General features: G+C 42.4%; 1 protein-coding gene across 1 annotated transcript in view; it reads left to right on the forward strand.

Moving 5' to 3' along the window:
• Window positions 1–2419: 2419 nt before the first annotated feature.
• The window catches only part of SIK2 (salt inducible kinase 2), a 62564-nt gene continuing 44960 nt past the window's right edge, over window positions 2420–20023 (forward strand). The window contains exons 1-3 of the mRNA XM_075774641.1: window positions 2420–2740; window positions 12757–12873; window positions 15432–15495. Coding sequence (XP_075630756.1) covers window positions 2591–2740; window positions 12757–12873; window positions 15432–15495 — 331 coding nt within the window. The 5' untranslated portion in view covers window positions 2420–2590. The remainder of the gene's footprint in view (window positions 2741–12756; window positions 12874–15431; window positions 15496–20023) is intronic.

Here is a 20023-nt window from a genome sequence, read left to right on the forward strand (position 1 = left end):
GCAACACAAGAAAGTTTCTGCAAAAGTTTTCTATTGCAAACACAAAATCTGACTGCATAATTAATTTTGCACCAGTCTGGTGAAAATGGGCAGGAAGCAAATAAGTATTTTATTACTAAAAATTTTATTTATAATAAAATGACTGAGAACGAATACTAGGCAATATTTTGCGCAACGTAGAAAATGTTACTTTTAACACACCAAGCTTGCATCATGCTAGAATTATTCCTTGGTCAGTGTTTCAGATTTCTGAAAAAACAAATTAAGCATCCCATAGGGTGAAACAGGAGTGAAATTTCCCAAGTAACAGCTCAGGATGACACCATTTTCTATTCAAGTAGGATTATGGTAAGCTTGCTCATGCACCTATCAATCATTTAAAAGAGTGGATGTCTGACTAACTCGAGTCATCAGTTAGTCATTGCCAGAACTTCTTAAGGGGATAAATAGAACAGTAACAGCACGGTTATTATCCATAGCAGTCTAAGTCAGCAGCTTCATCTCAAAATGTCATTCCTTAGAGGAATCTCATGAACTGCAAGTGCAGTGAAGGACAAGCATTAACGTTTCATGAAGGTCTTCAGTTCCCTTTGCAGAGCAGTCATTGCTGCTTGACACGTAATAAATTTAACCAACTTTCCACAAGTATAAGGCAACTTTACATTTAAGACATATACAAAGGGAAAGCAAGAGACAGAAGTTTGTCTCCTGCATTCTTCCACTCACTTTTTGTGGCCACACTCTGGTTTGAGCTGCGCATCCACTGCACGCTGTGTGCGTAAAAGGTCTGTGACTGTCACTGAACGTGCAGCTCATTCAACAGACACATGTGCTCTTGTACCATCAGCTTTGCCTTGTTTAGTCAGTGGAAATGAGCAAAGCCTCCATGAGTGATTCCTCAGATCCAAATGCAAGAAGGTACCAGTCCTCCAGTGTGAGATGGGTCAGGGGAGAGGAAGTGGTTGGAGAGGGACAGGCATGAACTGGGAGAGGAAAGATTGCTGCAGCATTGAAATGAGCATGGCATTTTTAAAAGGAAAGCAAGCTAATGTGTGAGTGCAATCATAAAGCAGACTAGGTGGACTTAGTACTGAAAAGGAAATTTAGCATAAAAGGCCCTAACTTTTTTCACACTTACATTGTCAACTCTGCAGGGCACCTAACCATTTTATGTCAGAAGGCTTAACAAAGCTTCCAAATCTGTCTTTCCAGGTGTGTAGGAAGTGGATAGAATGGAATAGAACAGAACAGAATAGTTCAGTTGCAAGGGACCTACAATAATCGTCTAGTCCAACTGCCTGACCACTTCAGGGCTAAAAGTTAAAGCACTTTATTAAGGGCATTGTCCAAATGCCTCTTAAACACTGACAAGTGTGGGGCATTGACCACCTCTCTAGGAAGCCTGTTCCAGTGCTTGACCACCTTCTCTGTAAAACGTTTCCTAACGTTAAGTCTGAAGCTCCCCTAACTCACCTTTGAGCCATTCCCACGTGTCCCGTCCTGGATCCCAGGGAGAAGAGGTCAGCACCTCCCTCGCCATGCGCCCTCCTTCAGGACACCGTAGAGAGCCATGAGGTCGTCCCTCAGCCTCCTTTTCTCCAAACGAGACGAACACAAAGTCCTCGGCTGCTCCACACAGGACATTCCTTCCCGCCCTTTCCTCAGCTTTGTTGCCATCCTCTGGATGCATTCAAGGACCTTAACATCCTTCTTAAACGGTGGGGCCCAGAACCACACACAGTATCACTGTGAGCACTGCGTACTGCTCACGGGGATTTCGGGAGGCTGATGTACTAAGCAAAGACTTCTTTCTGATCTGGAATAACTCGGCCCACTGGAAATGCCGCTCGCTGCCAGGGAGAGGGTATTTCTGCCAGGAAGCTATATAGAGTACCCACAGAGCCTCTGGTCCAGACGCAGCAGCCCAAGCTCTCACTTGGGGCCATGGAGACGCTGATTCAGGGCTGGAGAGACGCCTGGGGCGGACTCGTTGTTTCTCCTCCTGCCAACGAGGAGCTCCCGGCGGGCTCGCCCCCTCTCCAACAGCCACGCCGTGAGCGCAGGTGTCAGGGGCGACAGAGCCGAGAGCACGGCGGGGAGCTTCCCCCTGGCCGCAGTGCGGAGGCGGAGCTGGGGGGGAACTCAGCTGGGGAGGGGATCCCCGCAGCGACACGGAGAGGCCTAAAGCGGCGCCGAGGACGGCTGCGCAGGAGGGCCCTAGAGCGGGGAGGGGGCGCGCAGCAGCGCAGGGCAGGCGCAGGGGGGCCTGGTGCATCAGCGGGCGCCAGGCGGACTCGCCGCCGCGCCGCGATGAGGACCCCCGCGTCAACCGGGGCCAGGGGAAGAGGAAGGGGAAGAGGAAGGGGAAGGGGAAGGGGAAGGAAGGGGAAACCCGGGCAGGCGGCCGCCGCGCCGCGGTGGCTGCGGTTGCTATGGCGAGGCCCCGCCCCCCGCTGACGCGCGCTGTGACGCGCGGTTGGTGGAGGAGGAGGGCGGAGGGGGCGGGGCGGCGCGGCTCCAGGGCGCCGCAGACAGACTCGAGCCGCCGCTCGCGCCGGAGCCGCCGCTGCCGCCGCCCCCCGCGCCCAGCATGGTAATGGCCGAGCCCCGGCGGCCCCCCCCGCTGCTGCCTCGCGGGCTCGGGCCCGTCCGCGTCGGCTTCTACGACATCGAGGGCACGCTGGGCAAAGGCAACTTCGCCGTGGTCAAGCTGGCGCGGCACCGCATCACGCGCAGCGAGGTGAGGCGAGGCGAGACGAGACGCGGCGACGGGGGCCGCGGTCGCCCCCTGCCCCGGCCTAGCCCGGCCGCGCCGCCGGGCCTTTCCCGCGGCCCTCGGGCGTTGGGCGGCAGGGCTCGGGTGCCCGCAAGGCGCGGGAGCCCGCGGGGTTTGGAGGTGCGCGCAGGGCGGAGGGGGCGGCGGCGGCCGCGGTGCTGGGGGCCGCTGCTGCTGCGGGCTTTGGGGGGAGCTGGCCGGAGGGGCTCCGCTCCGCGGGGCGTGGAGGGGCGGCTGGCGTTGGGCTTACGGGGCTCCGCTCCAGGGTCTGGAGCCGGGGGCGGGCGGCTGGCCTCAGGAGCTGGGGGGGGTTATCGGGGGGTGGCTTCGGTGGCTCGGCGGGGGCGTGCAGCAGCGCCCTTGCAGGCTGCTTGCGCCTTTTGTCCCTTCCAGCGCTGGAGCCGCCTCCTGGGGGGAGGGTGGGGGGTATTTTTACTTGCTTGAGGCGTTCGGCTGTGGGCAGGCTTCGGAGCAGGAGCCCTGGCCGCTGTTCGTGTTTGTTTTCTTGCTTTCATCTCCCTGGCAAGGGCGGCGATAATGACTCGAGGTCTGGCTGTGGCGGGGTGCCCCTGCGCCTCAGGCCACGGCGGTGTGCTGTCACAGTAAGGATGCTCGGCTTGGGATGGCGCAGGGGGCGGGCAGCTGTGGGCTTAGTTGGCGAGCGTAGCCATCACACAGCTACAACTTTCTGTTCGTAGGGAAGGTTCAGCCCTTGTCTTGTGCCCGCTTTCGTGTCCTGAATATTTGACAGTCTCCTGACCTGGCCGTTGCTTGCAGCTGAGCGGTCGTCCTACCTCAGTAATCTGTTTTGGCAAAGGAACTTTTGTATCTGTGCGTGTCTTGAATTCTTCAGTATGTCATCCTGCCAGTTAGCCAAATTCAACCATTTTTAGTCTCTTTGTTTAAGCGCGCCCCCCCCCCCCCCCCATGTTACCCGGTGATTACTAGCCTGTAGATTGTTAATATCTTATGCTTTACCTAAATCAGAAATTATTGTAAGTGTGTGCGGATAAAATGTAGTCGTATTCACTTTTTAAAACAGGTATCTGATGAGAGTAATGGCTTTGAAAGAGCAGCTTCCTCTTATGTATTATTCTTAGGTAGTTTTAGTTGCTACACCTAGAGGTAAGCTTTTTGTAAGGCTCTGTTATGGTTGCTTTTATTGTTTACTGAAAAAGAGCTTGCTGTGCCGCTCTGTACCAGGCAAAAGTAAATAAAATATTGTCCGACGTGCAAGGTAAAAAAACTGAAAAGACCTGCAATTATTCAGTTACTGTGTTCTTGTGTGGTAAAACCGTTCCTTACAGGAATGAAAAATGCCCTTAGTTTGGACTTTTCAGTTAAGAAAAACAAACCTGCAATGGTAACGTTGTTCTGGTCATGCAGTGATAGATGGGCTTTGCATCACAAGTATAAAAATAAATTTCTCTTATTTTCTTATTTCTCAAGCTTCATAATACACTGTTAATTCTTTTTAAACCCTTCCTTGCTATTACTGAAAAGCCAAGCAAAGACCTTGCATTATTAGTGTTCTGTTCCCAAGTTTGATGCTATATGCCAAACTTCTAAATGCTTCACTTAAAAGTAAATGACAAGTTACTATTTTCTAGTTCTCGTTTCTTTGGCAGACTTTGTGATGGGGATGAAAACTTTAGTCTTTGTCCTTTTAGAAAGTACGTTGGTTTAGTATTGTTCAAAATAACAAAGGTTACAGAAAAATTAGGGTTTAACAGCTCCCCAGCTTTATGATTTTTCCATCTGTGACCTAGGAAATAGCTGAATTACAGTGCATTCTAATAGAGTCTTGAATTTTTTTAACCAGCTTTCCTTTTCTGAGGCATGTTGTGTCCAGTCCAAAGCCTTTTTATCTTCTGCATGATTTTTACAGCAGATTTGCCTGTGTTGGAGATTTGTGTCAAGGTCTTTCATTTTTCAGTACAGCTACATTGACCTTATCCAGTGAGAGATGCAATAATGTTTATCTGAAACTTAACTGCTGAGTTAGTTGCTGAAGTATTTATATAGTCTTTGAGGAAGAGGAACCCTATTAAGATCACTTTTAGTGATGTCAGGGGAAATTAATTCTAGCCAAATACTACTCTGAATAAGCACTTCAAGTTTGGACCCCCTCACTTGATTTAGTGTTAGTTCACTATGCACATAAAGTGGAAGTCCTGCTTATTAGTGTTTCTAGATGAAAGGCTGTTTGTATTTCAAGTTCTAAGCTGTTACTTAAATTTCTTGACTTGCTAATTTCTCACATTCATCTGTGCCTTTATTAAACTTCCAGTGGAAGAACATTCAGCTTGTTAGGTTCTGGAAAGGCTGTTCCTGTGTACCATCAGATCTGTTGAAACTTGTTTGGAAAGCCCTTATAAAAAGGACTATTTACTTGTCTGAGTTTCTTCTGAATCTCCCTATTTGAACCCTTTAAATTTGGTACCTGTTTGTTGTTGGGCTTCTTTTAGCACCAGTACTTTGAAATTGTATTTTATATGGTTTTGACCTATAAAAATACTTGTCTGGGTTTTTTTACATAACTGACTAGCCAGTAACTGTCAAATTAAAAAAAGATGGGATCTTATTACCTTGAAAGGTCAGCATTTAATGGATTATGTACAGAATCCTTCCTTTTTATGGAAAACCTACATATGAGAATATAAAATGGTAACTTGAACTGCAGATAGTAAATATAGTTGTCATAAACTATTAGCAAAGTTTAGGTGAAAATAAAATGAAACTAGGCACGAAGCAGAAGATACATGATACCTTGTCTTATGCATATGGAAACAAACTCAGAAATCGTAACTTGAATCCTGTATTAATGCAACACTAAAATTGTGTGACTAAATAGTCAAACTGAAAGAAGTGCCAAAGCTAAGACAAATGGGGGGATTGATACGTATTTGTAGTGACAGAGGTAGTGCATGACCCTCTTTAATGACAGTTCACACAGGGTGCCCCAGAGGAGGCTACGTGGTTGAATGTGACCTTTGCTTGTTGTTTGTGTGTGTGTTGCCATTTAAGTTAATGACACGTGCTTTCCTGCCATGCTAATTTATCCTGTTGCAGAGAAATCCTGTGATCTCAGGGTAACTTTTGTTAATGAGGCATGCACAAATAAGCAAAATTTTTCCTCAGAAGGAGGAGACTTAAGAAAGGAGAACAAAAGTGATTGGAAGCATAAAATTCAGGATGATGGATATTTGCTTCTAGTGAAATATGACGACGGGTGAAATAATAAACAGTAATGAAAAGCTCTCAGAATAGGTGAAGGTACTGCTTGGAAAAAAGCATGCACTTTAAGGATGAGGGAAAACCTTTGTGAATAGGCTATGCATGAGAGAGTCATGTTCACCCACCCCCCAAACTCTGTAACTAGTATCCCCTAAGGTTGGCCATCTACAGAAGAACACTAGCCATTGCTCCTCAGATGAAAATGAAACCCTTCTGACTGGTATGTCCTTATGGGTCACAGCGATGCTTTTAGCTGTCTGGTATGTTACAGGTGGTTTGCACTTTTCTCTGAAAATTACCGGCTGCTGATACAAAGATGTGATGCTCGTTTCGATGTGAGTGCCTGATTGAGTGTGCTTAGATACATGTAAAACTGAATGATACGGGTGGAGGCAGCAGCTCCTGTGCCATATAGCACACAGTTTGGATTAGTGGAGTAATTCAGTGGGGAAAAGAGGCTATTGCAAAAATCCCCCAAAGACTCAGGGTGCTGATTTAACTGTTTGCAGCTGTGGGCTCTCTAGCTCTCCTGCAAGGGAGGAGCACATATCTGGAGGCAGACAGTGGGAGCTCACCTGTAGATCAGGTTGAGCATAATGTGCTGCAGCCTAAGGGAGGTTAATACTTCTATAAATCTGTGATATCCAAACACTTTGCTGTTGCAGATTGGAGTTGTTCTAGATTGCAGGAAGATGTGTTAATTTTAATGCAGTTTACCTAGTTTTAGGATGTATTGGTTTAATAAGTCAATTCTGAATTTCTGTAACCTGCATGAAAACTTAAAGCTTGCACTGACATGGACAAACCTTCTTTTGTATGTTAACTTGTTAGGCCGTGTTGGGGGTGGGCTGTGGGTTGGTTGTTGGGGGGTTTTTTTTAAAGGCTGGTTGGGGATTTAAATGAATAATATTAAAACAATGAAAACTGAAAGCTGGAGTAGCTGAAGGATAGAAAACTCTCATCTTTTTTGACAAGCATTTCACCTCCACTGCTTGACAGTTTCAGTTCCCAGATGTCAGATGAGGATTGAGCAAACTCCAGTTCTCTAGGCCTTTAGTAAAAGAGGGAAGGAAATGGGTGCTATTCCTAATATTTTTAAATCAAAAGAAATCCTGAAAGTTGCAAAGATCTTTTCAAATATAATTCTTTAAGCAGCAAAAACCGATGATGGGGGAAGATAAGGGAAAGAACAGGATTTCCTCTTTTTGTCATTTGAAGTATATACTAATACTATATATTGATGTCTGGTTAGGATTTTTTTGGTTGTTGTCTTTTATTTTCCTTGGGAGAAGTGATAACTACTTAAAAAAAAAAAAAAAAAGGCCAACACTAGAGTTGCAAAACTTGTGTAATTGTCCTTAATTTGGTACGTGCTAAATTAGAGTCAGTTTGCTTGTACTATGGCAATGACTGACCATACTAGAGAAATGAGAATTCATTTCTGTGTGCAGTCAGTCTCTCTGCACTGTCTTCAAAAGATTAAAGTGATGTTCCAACATCTCTGCACAATGCTAGTAGCTGTTAGCAAGCTGTATGTTCAGGAGCAAAACACACTTTACAGATAGAAAACTGTTCCCCATCTTGAAGCAGCTTCTCCACCTCTAAGAATTACTTCCCTTTTTCCTGTCATCATGGCACAGCTGAGATTATGGATGAAAGTGAGATGTTGCTTTTGAATGCACTGTTCTCACATTGTTATGAAGAAGTTGCTGGAATTTAAGTATTTCCAAGTGGTTCTTCTCTAAATCTTCTATGGCCCTGGCAAGATGCATGAAAACTGAAGATTCAGAATAGACTGCGATACCTAATCTGCATTTGACTGTAGAAGCCAGCTGCTACTATGCCACTTCTCCTATAGAAGCCTGCCACTGCGCGCATGTATATAATATACACATTGAGAGTTGTACAAGGATTGCAAAAGCAAGATTTTTTTCCTTAAAGTAGGCACACACTTTTACTCTCTTTTCAAAAACAGCTGCTTAATAGTACCAAGTAACTCCACATTGTAAGACAAAATATGGTTTGATGTAATGTGGTGGGGTTTTTAAACTAAAAACCTATTTAAACTGGAAATATAGCTTGTTCTTCATTAGTTTGCGTCTCAGATAAGATATTCCAAATTAGTGGAGAACTATACTTGGAATTATTTCAGATATGAGAGACCAAAATAATGGTTACACAACACATACTCACGAATATATTAGTGATAGCTGTTGATTGAATGATCTAGCTAAAGAAGTCTTGTTTGTCTTTTTTTGAACAGATTATGGATGTAGCAGCACAAAATGCATCTCTTAACATGTTGACAGAGGTAGCGAGTAGCCTGCTGAGACAGTGGTTCATTCTGTAGTGCTTCAAAACAATTTGTTTTCCAACATTTGCAAAGTCATATAGAACATATTTTTTCTAGCTCCGTGATTGCCTGCAGGAGTTCAGTATTAACTGACTTAATAAAGAGCATTTTATTAATGCTGTCATTATCTAGCCCTATCTTCATAAAATCATTTTTGTGGAATTATTCATCCAAGTCCTTGATGCATTGCTGTGCCTGAATGCCCTGTGTGTAAACAAAATGGATCTTCTCAGACTCAAAAGCTATAAATGCAGAATACTTTACTCAGTGACACATGTTAGTGTTACAGTTTTGGGAGTAGGTAAATGATTGTGTAGACAATATAGAGTGATACTGTGTGCTGCTGTGGAGTGTTAATCCTGTGTGACTTGGTATAAATCTATGATAATTTTTTACTTGTGATATGGAGAGGTAAGGAAACGTTTCAAAACTATTGAAAGTGGATTTTTCTGGAGCCATTCTGCCCCAAGAAATGTGTGACCTGAAGACTTGTTTTCTTGCTTCCACACTTTCACAAGAAGGATTAGGTTTCAGTCTCTCAACAGTCTTTGGGAATTGTTGTATTTCTAAATGTGTGCAGCAAGGAGATAGGATAGAAAACTTCTGGAAAAGGACGAAAGTAGGAAACATTTGAATGTCAAGCACTGTTCTTGGGCAGAAGGTGTAGAGAAGGTCATAGCAGGATTTGTAGCAACGTTTCCCAAATTTGAGACCCATTCTTTTTTTTTTTTTTTTTGTAAATGCTTCTTTCCTCTAATGAAATTTTACCGGTTGTTGCTCAGGAAGTAAGATCTGATCAAGGATTTTAACTACGTAAAAATGAAAAATGTCTTCTGCGCACTATAATTTTAAATAAATTACTTAGTTTTTAGTAAGTGAAGTGACTATATAGTTGCATAATCTAATTAACCTTGGAAAACATAAAACTACAGTAGGCACTGATTATTAAGAAATTGAAGTGGAAATGGAAATATTTAATCTTTAAAACTGAAGAAGGAGAAATGACTTATCTAGATTTTTCTAGGGAAATGGATACTTTTCTTATCTGGGGAAAAATTAATAATTTTTTGTTGGAACTCTTTGCTAGAAGAAGAAGCTAGGAACTGCAGTGTTCAGAATAATGCCTGATATCTCTGGAGAAAGCTGGCAACATAGATGCTTTTAGATGGGCTTGGAAGTGGTAACAGGCTGTATTTGAAATACTTTTGCTTTCAGTAAAAGGAATTCTCAAAATTTAAGGGCAAACTGTGGAAATGCCAAACTATACTGGAAAAAAACCTAAACATCAATAGTCTTGTAAAGTTAGATTTTTCACTAAGATAAGTTGATGGGAGTCAAGTTTCATTGGAAAAAGTAGCAGTAGCAATCCATACAGTTGCAGAATTCTTCCCCCCCACTAAGAGGAGAGGTGAGAAGTATAGGAGAAGGAAGTATAAATATTTGTGCTAATCAAACTGATAGTGTGATGGATAGATAAACAGAGGTTAGGCGTGAGCCCCAGAGAGCAGGCTGCTGCTGGGTTTTTTTGGTTGGTTTGTGTTTTGGGGTGTTGGGGTTTGTTGGGTTTTTTTTCCAAATGGTCCAAATCCCTTTATTGCTTTGTTGCAGTGTCACTTGCTTTCCCCCTGCCTCTACTATACTACACCTAACATTTTTTCTTTTGAAATCCTGTATAGCTTTGCTTTTATTAGCTTTTCTGTACTGCACACATTTCCTATGTGCAAGAAGAGTAAACGGGGAAAAGGTTACTGTATTTTTTTGCTTGTATTTGAAGAGAGCTTTGTAAAACACCTGACTATGGGGAGAAAATGCAGTGATTGTAAGGTGAAATTAAATGAACCAGAGCCAGGGAAGGAGGCAGTCTTAAAAATTGCAAGTGATGTAAATTTTAGGTGTAGCTTCTACACTGAGTTGTCTGTGTGATGAAGAAAGAAGCAACTGTAAATACCTCAAGTTACTGAGATACTGATGCTGTCTGTGGAAATTGCTATTCTAATTAGATAGCCATTAAACTTCAAATACCAAAAAAAATGCAGCAGGATTTTTTTGCATGACTCTAGATCGATGAAGGAGGCTCCCTTCTTTAGTCTTTCCTGAACACCTGATCTGTCCAAGATTGGAGATACCTTGTTGCTTGACTGAAAGATGTGTTACTCTTTTGTGATAGGAATGCAAGATTGTTCCAGATTAATCTTTTCATTGGTTTGTAAATAAGAAATAGTGGGCCCCATTCCTCTTAAATCTGGAGGTCACCCAAATACCAGATATAAACTGGGATAGATGTGGAGAATTAAGGAGAAACCAGCTTGCGTCTCTGGTTGATTCCAGAGAGACAGTTTAAAATAAATTAGAGGAAGTGGAGAAATGTGACACGTGGCTTGTTTTTAATAAATATTTCCTGATGTATGTTTAAGAATTTGGCCTGGCTTTAGTGGTTCGGTTTGATTGCTTTGACATTTTTTAACTTTCTAGTGAAGTGATTTTTTTCTCAGGCTAATAAATGGTGCCTGCAAAAAACAAGCAATAACCAGAAGTCATTTTATTAGGTGTGATCTTAAATTAAGGCCAGGGAGACTTAAAGGTATGGTTTTTGTGTGGTGTTCTTAAGCTACATGAATGATTGTTTGCGTCCTCTGCTGCCTCATGGCATATAATCAGACCAAATAAGGAAGCAGCTTGCTGTTCTGCCTTTAAGTTAGTGAAAGGGGACCTGCTGAGAGAAGGAGCAGTTGCAGTAGGGAGTCGTCAAAGGGAGTGCAAATCCAGCAAGACCTAGTGGGAAGTATGCATTTGGATAGTCCAGTCCCATGCCTGTTACTGTTCTTTGCGTGTGTGAAGCCAGGCCTTTGTTATCATCTGGTTTTATACATATACCAAGTGTAAGACACCAAATAATATTGTAGTTGGAAGGAATGGGAATAAGATGAGGGGGTAACAAATAGGAGCAGAAGCAGGTGATCCACGTGTTTTATTTGCATGGTTTAGAGATAATGTCTTCATAGGCAAAGGACAGAAACTTTCAAAGTGAGATGTGTAATCTTTTAGGACCTGCCATCTTGAGCATCACTGTTCCTGTATGCGTTTTGGTGTGCAACGTAGTGTAACATGAAAGAGGGCAGAGTAGATGCGTTACGGAGAGCACTGTAAGTTCAAATAGCTAGCAGAAGACAACTGGAGGAGGCATGTTTTGAAGAGATCAGATATCGGGATCCCCTTAACTGCTGTATGTTATACTAGGATAGAAGAAAGGTGCAGAGAGCTGGGGAGGAGGAGGGCAGTGTGGAGTGGTTGAATACTATTTTAGGTACCACTTCTTCCAAAGTGTCCGCTATTACGTATTGAATAATAAAGGTTATGGAGTAACTGATGATTAATGGTGAAAATGTGGGATGTGAACTTTTTTCTTGTTTCCTGTCTAATGGCTGTATATATTGTTATTCTTATAAATGTGCATTGGTCTTTGATAAATCTAGTTTCAGTGAGTTCTACATTAATCAGACATTAGTTTAAAAAACCCCACAAACATACATCTATATTTTGGAAAGAAGTTTTAAAAAAAGTTTGCTTTGGAAAATAGTTTTGTTCTGCTTTAGCTATGTGAGAGTGCATGCTGCATCTTAAAACAAAAACAGCTTTTCACTGATAACCAAGGCTAGATCTGTTTATTCACTCATAGCAGAATCTTATTTTTCTGGTGGTTGAGGAAGACAAGTGACTTTTGAAGAGATTATCAAGCAAAACTGAAATGAAGTCAATAGTTAATTCTGAACTCAAGGGGGTCCATAATCAGCCTTACTGGAGATAATGAGGTTCACCTCCTATGGATCTTTGTCTCCTGCCTAGCAGCTGTCTCTTACAGTTCAATAGCTTGTGAAAGGCAGTTAAATTGGAAGCATTTGTGTCACTTATATGTTTGCTTTTGCTTAAGCATTAATAATATTCAGGGTGAATAAACACCATTTATATTTTCAGTAGTCTTTAGTATTGTTGTCCTTTGCATGGTTTTTGCATGCTTTTTAAGAAAATTTCTGTCTTTACGATGCTGAGCCATGAAGGGGTCCTTAAGTTGTTCCCACTTGCTACTGATATAAGAGCATTCTGCACCTGGGCTCACTGGAGTAGTGGCCTCCATCACTTGTTCTGTGTCTTCCATTTCTTGTAAAGCTTTCTTTTTCTTACATCCTGATGCAGGTGATAGTCCTGCAGCCACTTAGTGGGACTACTGACATATTTAATGTTGTGCTGCTGTATTTTTAACTGTAGGATGTATATTTCTGACCTAGAAGAAAGCCCCCAGTTATCTGGGGTTGCATTATTCCCTTTATAACGAGGTAAACTAATTAGGAAAATGTTGGAGAGTTTTAATCTCACTTTTTCTATTTGTCTACAGGTGGCAATAAAAATCATTGACAAATCTCAGCTGGATGCTGTAAATCTGGAGAAGATCTACCGAGAAGTACAGATAATGAAAATGCTTGATCACCCACACATTATAAAGCTCTACCAGGTATAGTTAGTGGTATCTTTTTTTTCCTTCTCCCCTCTCTTTTGCTCCTGTATGAAGAGTTCACTCTGACTTCTGGCAGATCACCAGTCCATGACAAACTCTGCTTTTCTGGAATTGGTTTGCATTGGATAAGTGTTTAAATTTTTTGAAAGTATATCTGTTGTGGTCCTTTTCAATCTATGATACCAATTAGGCTGGCTGTGTTAGATACTGAAGTGCACCTGAAATCTGCTTAAAGGGCACAGAAGGTTGTAAATTTTATGTTGGTGGAAGAGCTGAGTTGGAAATACCTGGTGATGAGACTTTGCTGTCTGTTAGTAAATGACGTACTATGTAAGCTAGAGCAGGGTAGGAATATTCAGCATAATACATCTACAGTGAGTACTAGCTGGGAGGATCTGCATGGATATAGTGGTTTTCTTTAGCTGAGTCTTGGCTCAGAGTGTAGGTTGAGGAGTACTGGGAGCCGTTTTTTCTTGTCCAAAGATAAGACATGAGGATATGTAAATCCAGATTCTGTAGATGTGCTTGTGATGTAAATGCATGCACCAAGCAACAGCTTCCTAAGCACTTTATCTTGAAGTGCATTTACTAGGAGACAGATAACTAGTTCTTTGGATTTATTTTTGTTGGAATCTTGCATTTCACTTCTGTTGTAGATATGGACAAATTGATGTTTATCCTGAAGTGAATTATGTATGTTATGGAATTGAATGCATCCCTTTACAGCATAAAGGATGAATACTTATGGTGCAACAATATAATATAGATCATAAGAGATAAACCTGCACTTGTGATAATGCATACAATGAAAACCTTTGAAGGTTTTTACTTGTGACTTATTTTAGTGTGCATAATTTGTATAGTTAAATATAGGTTTCTTTTCTATTGTTTCTCTTCAGTTTCATTTTCTGTTCCTGCTAGCATGCTGAAATGTTTGAGGCTGCTGGCATTTCTGCTTTAGTTACCTCTTGCTTTTAAGGCTTTCCTGAGAATAATCTGTTTGGGGTCTGTTTGTTAGTGTTTAAAAAACCACATGGTGTTTCTGAGATACTCTCTTGTTTCAAATAAACCCAGCTCCACAAACAAAGATTTACGCATGCTAAAAGCAAACTTGGAATTTAAGTTTATCTGACATCTATAAAGGCAATGTGAGCACAAGGACTTGGACGTATGGTGTTGGAGTTCTACTAAAGAAAGATGAAGATCCTAGTTTAGACTTGTTTTGCTTCAGTTTCATCTTATGGGGAAAGAAAATGGCACTTCCTTTTTAAAATCTTGATTCACCGAGTAGAGGTGGACCTGAGGGAGTTATATTACTCAAGCTAGTTAGAACTTTCTACTACAGTTTCTTCTGAATGAATGACAAAACATAAAAATGGCAGAGGAGCGCCTGAGAATAATTAAATTATAGTCTGGAGATGAGCAAGATCACTTGAAGAGGAGGCTAACTTATGTAGTGCTTACCCCTTTACTGTTAAGGAATTGGCTTGTTAGAAATGCATTTGGTAGATAGGTGAGTTTATTTTTTAAAATAGCCTTCAATCAAATAGTCTCACTAGTTTATTTTATAGTGTGCCCATCACTGTACTGTGTCCGCAGTAAGAGTTCCTGAATTGTCTCATATGAAGGAACCATTGAGGATTGTCAAAGTTGGGTAATGAAGCTAGCAATCTTGGCTTGATTAAGAATGGTTCCATATATATGTAATCCACAGGCTGTTGCAGCTTCCTGTCTCCAAACGTTGGTTTAAAACAGTCTTTTGAAACTGTTTTGCCTTCCAGGTACAGACATTTCAGTCATAATATGCTCAGCTGTTGTAGAATTAAACAAGGGTGCAGGAGAGACTGAAGAACTACCACCTTGTTCTGTCTGCTATCTTGTCAAGTTTTTGGTAATTCTGCTGTCTATATATATCTTTCAGGATTTGCCTTTTTTTTTTTAGCATTCCTCTAAAAAAGTTTATTTGTGAACAGTCTTCTAGTACTTTCAAGCTGGTGCAGAAATAAAAAGCAAAAATCAAATTCAAGAAGGTTTTGTCTATAGACAGCTCAGGCTGAACTGTTTTACTGTGACTATTGAAATGGCCCCAAAATGTGTCGGATGTTGAAACTGTTGTATTGTACTGAAGGGAAGTCCTGAATTGACTCTCTTACTTGAAGTAGAGGATTTTTCACTTTTGATTATGCTGCTTGTAGAGTGCATTCCTGCATAGCTGTCTAAGCAATTGAGGAGTAGATCATTAGGAAGAAAGCTGCAAGATAACTGACTGGGCAGCATTTTCCCAACTTATATCAGGGAAGTATGGAATTTTGAACTGTTGGGTGAAATCTTTCTGTTCGAGCAAGGGAATTACTTTAGGCCGATTCCTTAAAGGAAAGTCTTTAAACTAGCTGCTGCATATGCTATTATTTTGTGTTAGTCGCTTGTGGCCGAGAGTCCTATCTACCACCTTCGCTGTACACTGGCTTTATGAAGTATTTAAAGCTTATCCTTGTGCTTGGCCTGCTTTTTACTCTTCCTGCAAACAATCTCACATGTGACTTCTCTGTCAACAGGTGATGGAGACTAAAAGCATGTTGTACCTTGTGACAGAATTTGCCAAAAATGGAGAAATTTTCGGTAAGCAAGAGAATATTTTAATGTTCAACATTTTAACGTTAACTTCTGAAGTCTGCCAATTGCATTATCTTGCCCAAGGATCCTTTTGACTGTAGTGTGTCACTTTATTTTTCAAGTTTATCAGTTTGATAAACTGTCACTGCTTCTCATTGTAATATTTTTTCACCTAAAGTTCTTAGCTCTAAAATGTACACTAGCATGAGAAAAAAGAAAAAAGTTAAACTACTGATGTTCCTTTAGCAGAAGACAGCTTGTTAAACAAACCAGTGCAGGATAAACTCTTACGCAGTTGACAGAATTGCCAGGCTTTCAGCATTGAGTTGAGATGAAAGCTATAAATGTTCATCCTGATAATGAACAGTGGCCCAAACAGTATTTCAGGTAAACTGAAGAATCTGTTTCTTGTGCAGTTATGTACTGATTTATCAGACATGATTTTTTTAATATGTTTTCAGGAAGAACATGGAGGACAGGAGAGGATGTCAGGGTGTTGTTGTGTAATGCTCATAATAATAATTTTAGGTTGTCTGTGTTGACCTGCATAATCAAATTCACATTAATTCTTGTGGGTTTGGCTCAAACTCATCACTGAAGCAGGATTTGAGTGTTAAATTTATGTGAAACAGTCTTTTTTTTTTTTAGTTGTAGTACTTTTTTTGGGTTTTTTAATGCTCAGTTTGCACTACAATAAAGATCTCATTCTGTTCCTTTGGAAAATGTTGTTACTTAAATCAGTGCAGTACAATCATAGTATATAAATATTCCAAGCAGATAACACTTCACACTTGCTCAGCCCTTTTTTAGTATACATGATCGCTCAAAGTGCAGAAGAGTAAAGAATCCTTCAGTATTTTGAAGGACCAGAGGAACTCAAGAAGCTTACTAAACTTTAAAATTTTCTGCTGATGATTATGTAAAAGAGAATTTGAAGTGGCTGTGCATCAGCCTTTACCCTTCCCAGGGGCTATGGAGTGAATAGTAAAAGTGATTACACGCTCCTGAGGCTTGCATTCTAGTATTGAAGGCAGTTCCTGCACACTCTCTCCCTTCTTGATTGTGGTAATGGGCACAGTAAAAAAATCTCCTACATATATGTAATACAGACCTGGTTATGGCAGCCAGGTTGTAGTCTTTAAGCTCTCCTTCAGTATAGCTTGAAGAACTGTCATAATTCTAAACCGTCAGGCTTACGGCATCTGCTGTGCCATTATCAGTTATCTCTAGGGCATTTTGTCTTCAGTGATTGTACTGTGCATACGTGTCCCATGTTGTTGTTTGAGATTTTTCTAAGCTATTGAGGCTAGGGTAGCAGTGAAGTCCTCTCAAGGGGAGGACAGGCTGAGTTTTTTCCCAGAACTAGCTATCTATAGCAGTGCTCCTTTTTAGACCACAAAGAAAAGTGAAATGTGACACTAAGTATTTAAATGCATTTAATTTTGACCTGGGTTAGTGCCTTTAACTTTAAAATGCGCATTAGTGATGAAAGTAAAAGTGCTTTTTTTCAGCTCCCACGTGACAAAATTTGGGTGAGCTTGTGTTCCTCTCACCAAAGATGAGCTTGCTATTTATAAACTTGTTTGAAATGGTCGACAACCTGCAGAATAGCAAGACAATCTTCTAATAAGGTTGGGATGATAAAATACCAAGAGTGTTACTCAGATTTCTGTATGCAGCATGCTAGCATAAGTCTGTTTTGGGGTCTGGTAACCTTTGAGTATCTTGTGCATTTCTCAGGAATGTGAGTTTGGTTGTTTTGGTTTGTTTTTGTGTTGTGTTTTGTTTTTTTTCTCTGAAGGAACAGCATGATATTGGTTTACACTGATTACCATCTAGAAACAATAACAAGAAAGGGGGATTCTGTTTTTTCTCGCCTCGTAAGCTACTGTTCTCAAACCAGTGCTAATCTTGAAGCCTTGCAATGAGTTGCAGGTTGGCCTAAAACTATGTTTTTTCTCCCTCCTGAAATCTTTCCATTCATCTTATTACTAGCCTTGGGAACTACAACATTGGAGGTTGTTTATCTTGCAAGATTTGCAGTGACCATGAAATGATGGAGTTCAAGATCCTTAGGGCAGTGAGGAGGGCACACAGCAAGCTCACTGCCCTGGACTTCAGGAGAGCAGACTTTGGCCTCTTTGGGGACCTGCTTGGTAGAGTACCATGGGACAAAGCCCTGGAAGGAAGAGGGGCCCAAGAAAGCTGGTTAGTATTCAAGGATCACCTCCTCCAAGCTCAGGAGCAATGCAGCCCAACAAAGAGGAAGTCAGGCAGAAATGCCGGGAGGCCTGTATGGATGAACCAGGAGCTCCTGGACAAACTCAAACACAAAAGGGAAGCCTACAGAGGGTGGAAGCAAGGGCAGGTAGCCTGGGAGGAATACAGCGAAATTGTCCGAGCAGCCAGGAGAAGGGGAAACATAACCCCATTTTTAAAAAGGGGGGGGGAAAAAAGGAAGATGCATGGAACAACAGGCTAGTCAGTCTCACCTCTGTGCCTGGCAAGATCACGGAGCAGATACTCCTGGAAACTCCACACTAAGGCACATGGAAGAAGAGGTGACCGGTGGCAGCCAGCGTGGCTTCACTAAGGGCAAATTGTGCCTGACAAATCCGGTGGGCTTCTACGATGGGGTTACAGCATTGGTGGATATGGGAAAGAGCAATTGACATCGTCTACCTGGACTTGTGTAAAGCATTTGACGCTGTCCCGCACAACATCCTTGTCTCTAAATTGGAGAGACCTGGATTTGTCAGATGGACCACTTGATGGATGAGGAATTGGCTGGATGGTCCCACTCAAAGAGTTGCGGACAACAGCTCGATGTCCAAGTGGAGACCAGTGACGAGTGGCGTTCCTCGGGGGTCAGTACTGAGTTTGGTTTAACGTCTTCGTTGGTGACGTGGACAGTGAGATCGAGTTGCACCCTCGGCAGGTTAGCCGATGACACCAAGCTGTGTGGTGCGGTCAGCATGCCTGAGGGACCGGAGGCCATCCAGAGGGACCGTGACGGGCTTGAGAGGTGGGCCCATGCGAACCTCATGAAGTTTAACAAGGCCAAGTGCAAGGTCCTGCACGTCGGTCAGGGCAACGCCAAACACAGCTACAGGGTGGGCAGAGAATGGATTGAGAGCAGCCCTGAGGAGAAGGACTTGGGCATGTTGGTGGACGAGAAGCTCAACATGAGCCGGCAATGGGCACTTGCAGCCCTGAAAGCCAACCGTATCCTTGGCCACATCAAAAGAAGTGTGACCAGCAGGTCGAGGGAGGTGATTCTCCCCCTCTACTCCACTCTTGTGAGACCCCACCTGCAGTACTGCCTCCAGCTCTGGGGTCCCCAGTACAAGAAAGACATAGACCTGTTGGAGCAATTCCAGAGGAGGCCATGAAGATGATCTGAGGGCTGGAGCACCTCTGCTATGAAGACAGGCTGAGAGAGCTGAGGTGGGTCAGCCTGGAGAAGAGGAGGCTCTGGGGAGACCTCATAGCAGCCTTCCAGTTCCTAAAGGGGCCTACGAGAAAGCTGGAGAGAGACTGTTTACAAGGGCATGGAGTGATAGGACAAGGGTGGATGGTGTTAAGCTGAAGGAGGGGAGATTTACATTAGATCTGAGGAAGAAATTCTTCCCTGTGAGGGTGCTGAGGCCCTGGCACAGGTTGCCCAGAGAGGTTGTGGCTGCCCCTGGCTCCCTGGCAGTGTTCAAGGCCAGGTTGGATGGGGCTTTGGGCAACCTGGGCTAGTGGAGGGTGTCCCTGCCCATGGCAGGGGGGTTGGAACTAGATGGTCTTTAAGGTCCCTTCCAACCTAACCGTTCTGACTTATATCATCCCTGACTTGCATATGGGATTAGTATAAGCCAAAAATCTATCTTAACCTGATGTAGGTACAAAGGTGATTTTTATGTATTTTATGGAGTTTTAAGGCTTATATATGAGGCATTCTCAGTATTTAGTCTCAGATTCTATAACTATTAAGTTACATTACATGACCAGAAGTTTTTTTGCTGCTGCTTTATGTGAGAAAGTGAGGGAGTCACAGGGAAAAACAAATTAACAGAAGGAAAAAATATACATCCTTAATCAGCATGGTTAAATATTCTAGAAGTAACTTGTATGGTCACTCTTTTTTCCTTCTTATTTGTCTCGGCTCTAATGTGTATCACTTGCTGTAAAACTTTGACTTAAACTCTTACTTCATTCTGAAGAAGCAAAGCCTTTTTGGCTCTGAGACCTTTCCTGTTTGCAGATCCTTTAATGTATGTTTTGGACACAGTTTAGACATATCGTAGGTAATGTTGCTTTGTTTAGAAATTGGACCAAAGTGTTAAAGTCACAACCTTTCTTGCTTAATAAAAGCTAATTTCATGAGTTTTATGCTTGATACCCAGGCACTTAAGAGTTTTCACATGCATTTTAGTGGCAATAACAAAATTGGAATTCCTGAGAAAGTTTCTCCAAAACTGTCAGTCAACATCACCAGACAGAATGAACTCAGAGGGCAATGGAGTAGAGTTCAGCATGTAGGGGGCCC

Source organism: Balearica regulorum, chromosome 23 (assembly GCF_011004875.1).
Source record: "Balearica regulorum gibbericeps isolate bBalReg1 chromosome 23, bBalReg1.pri, whole genome shotgun sequence".
NCBI lineage: Eukaryota > Metazoa > Chordata > Aves > Gruiformes > Gruidae > Balearica > Balearica regulorum.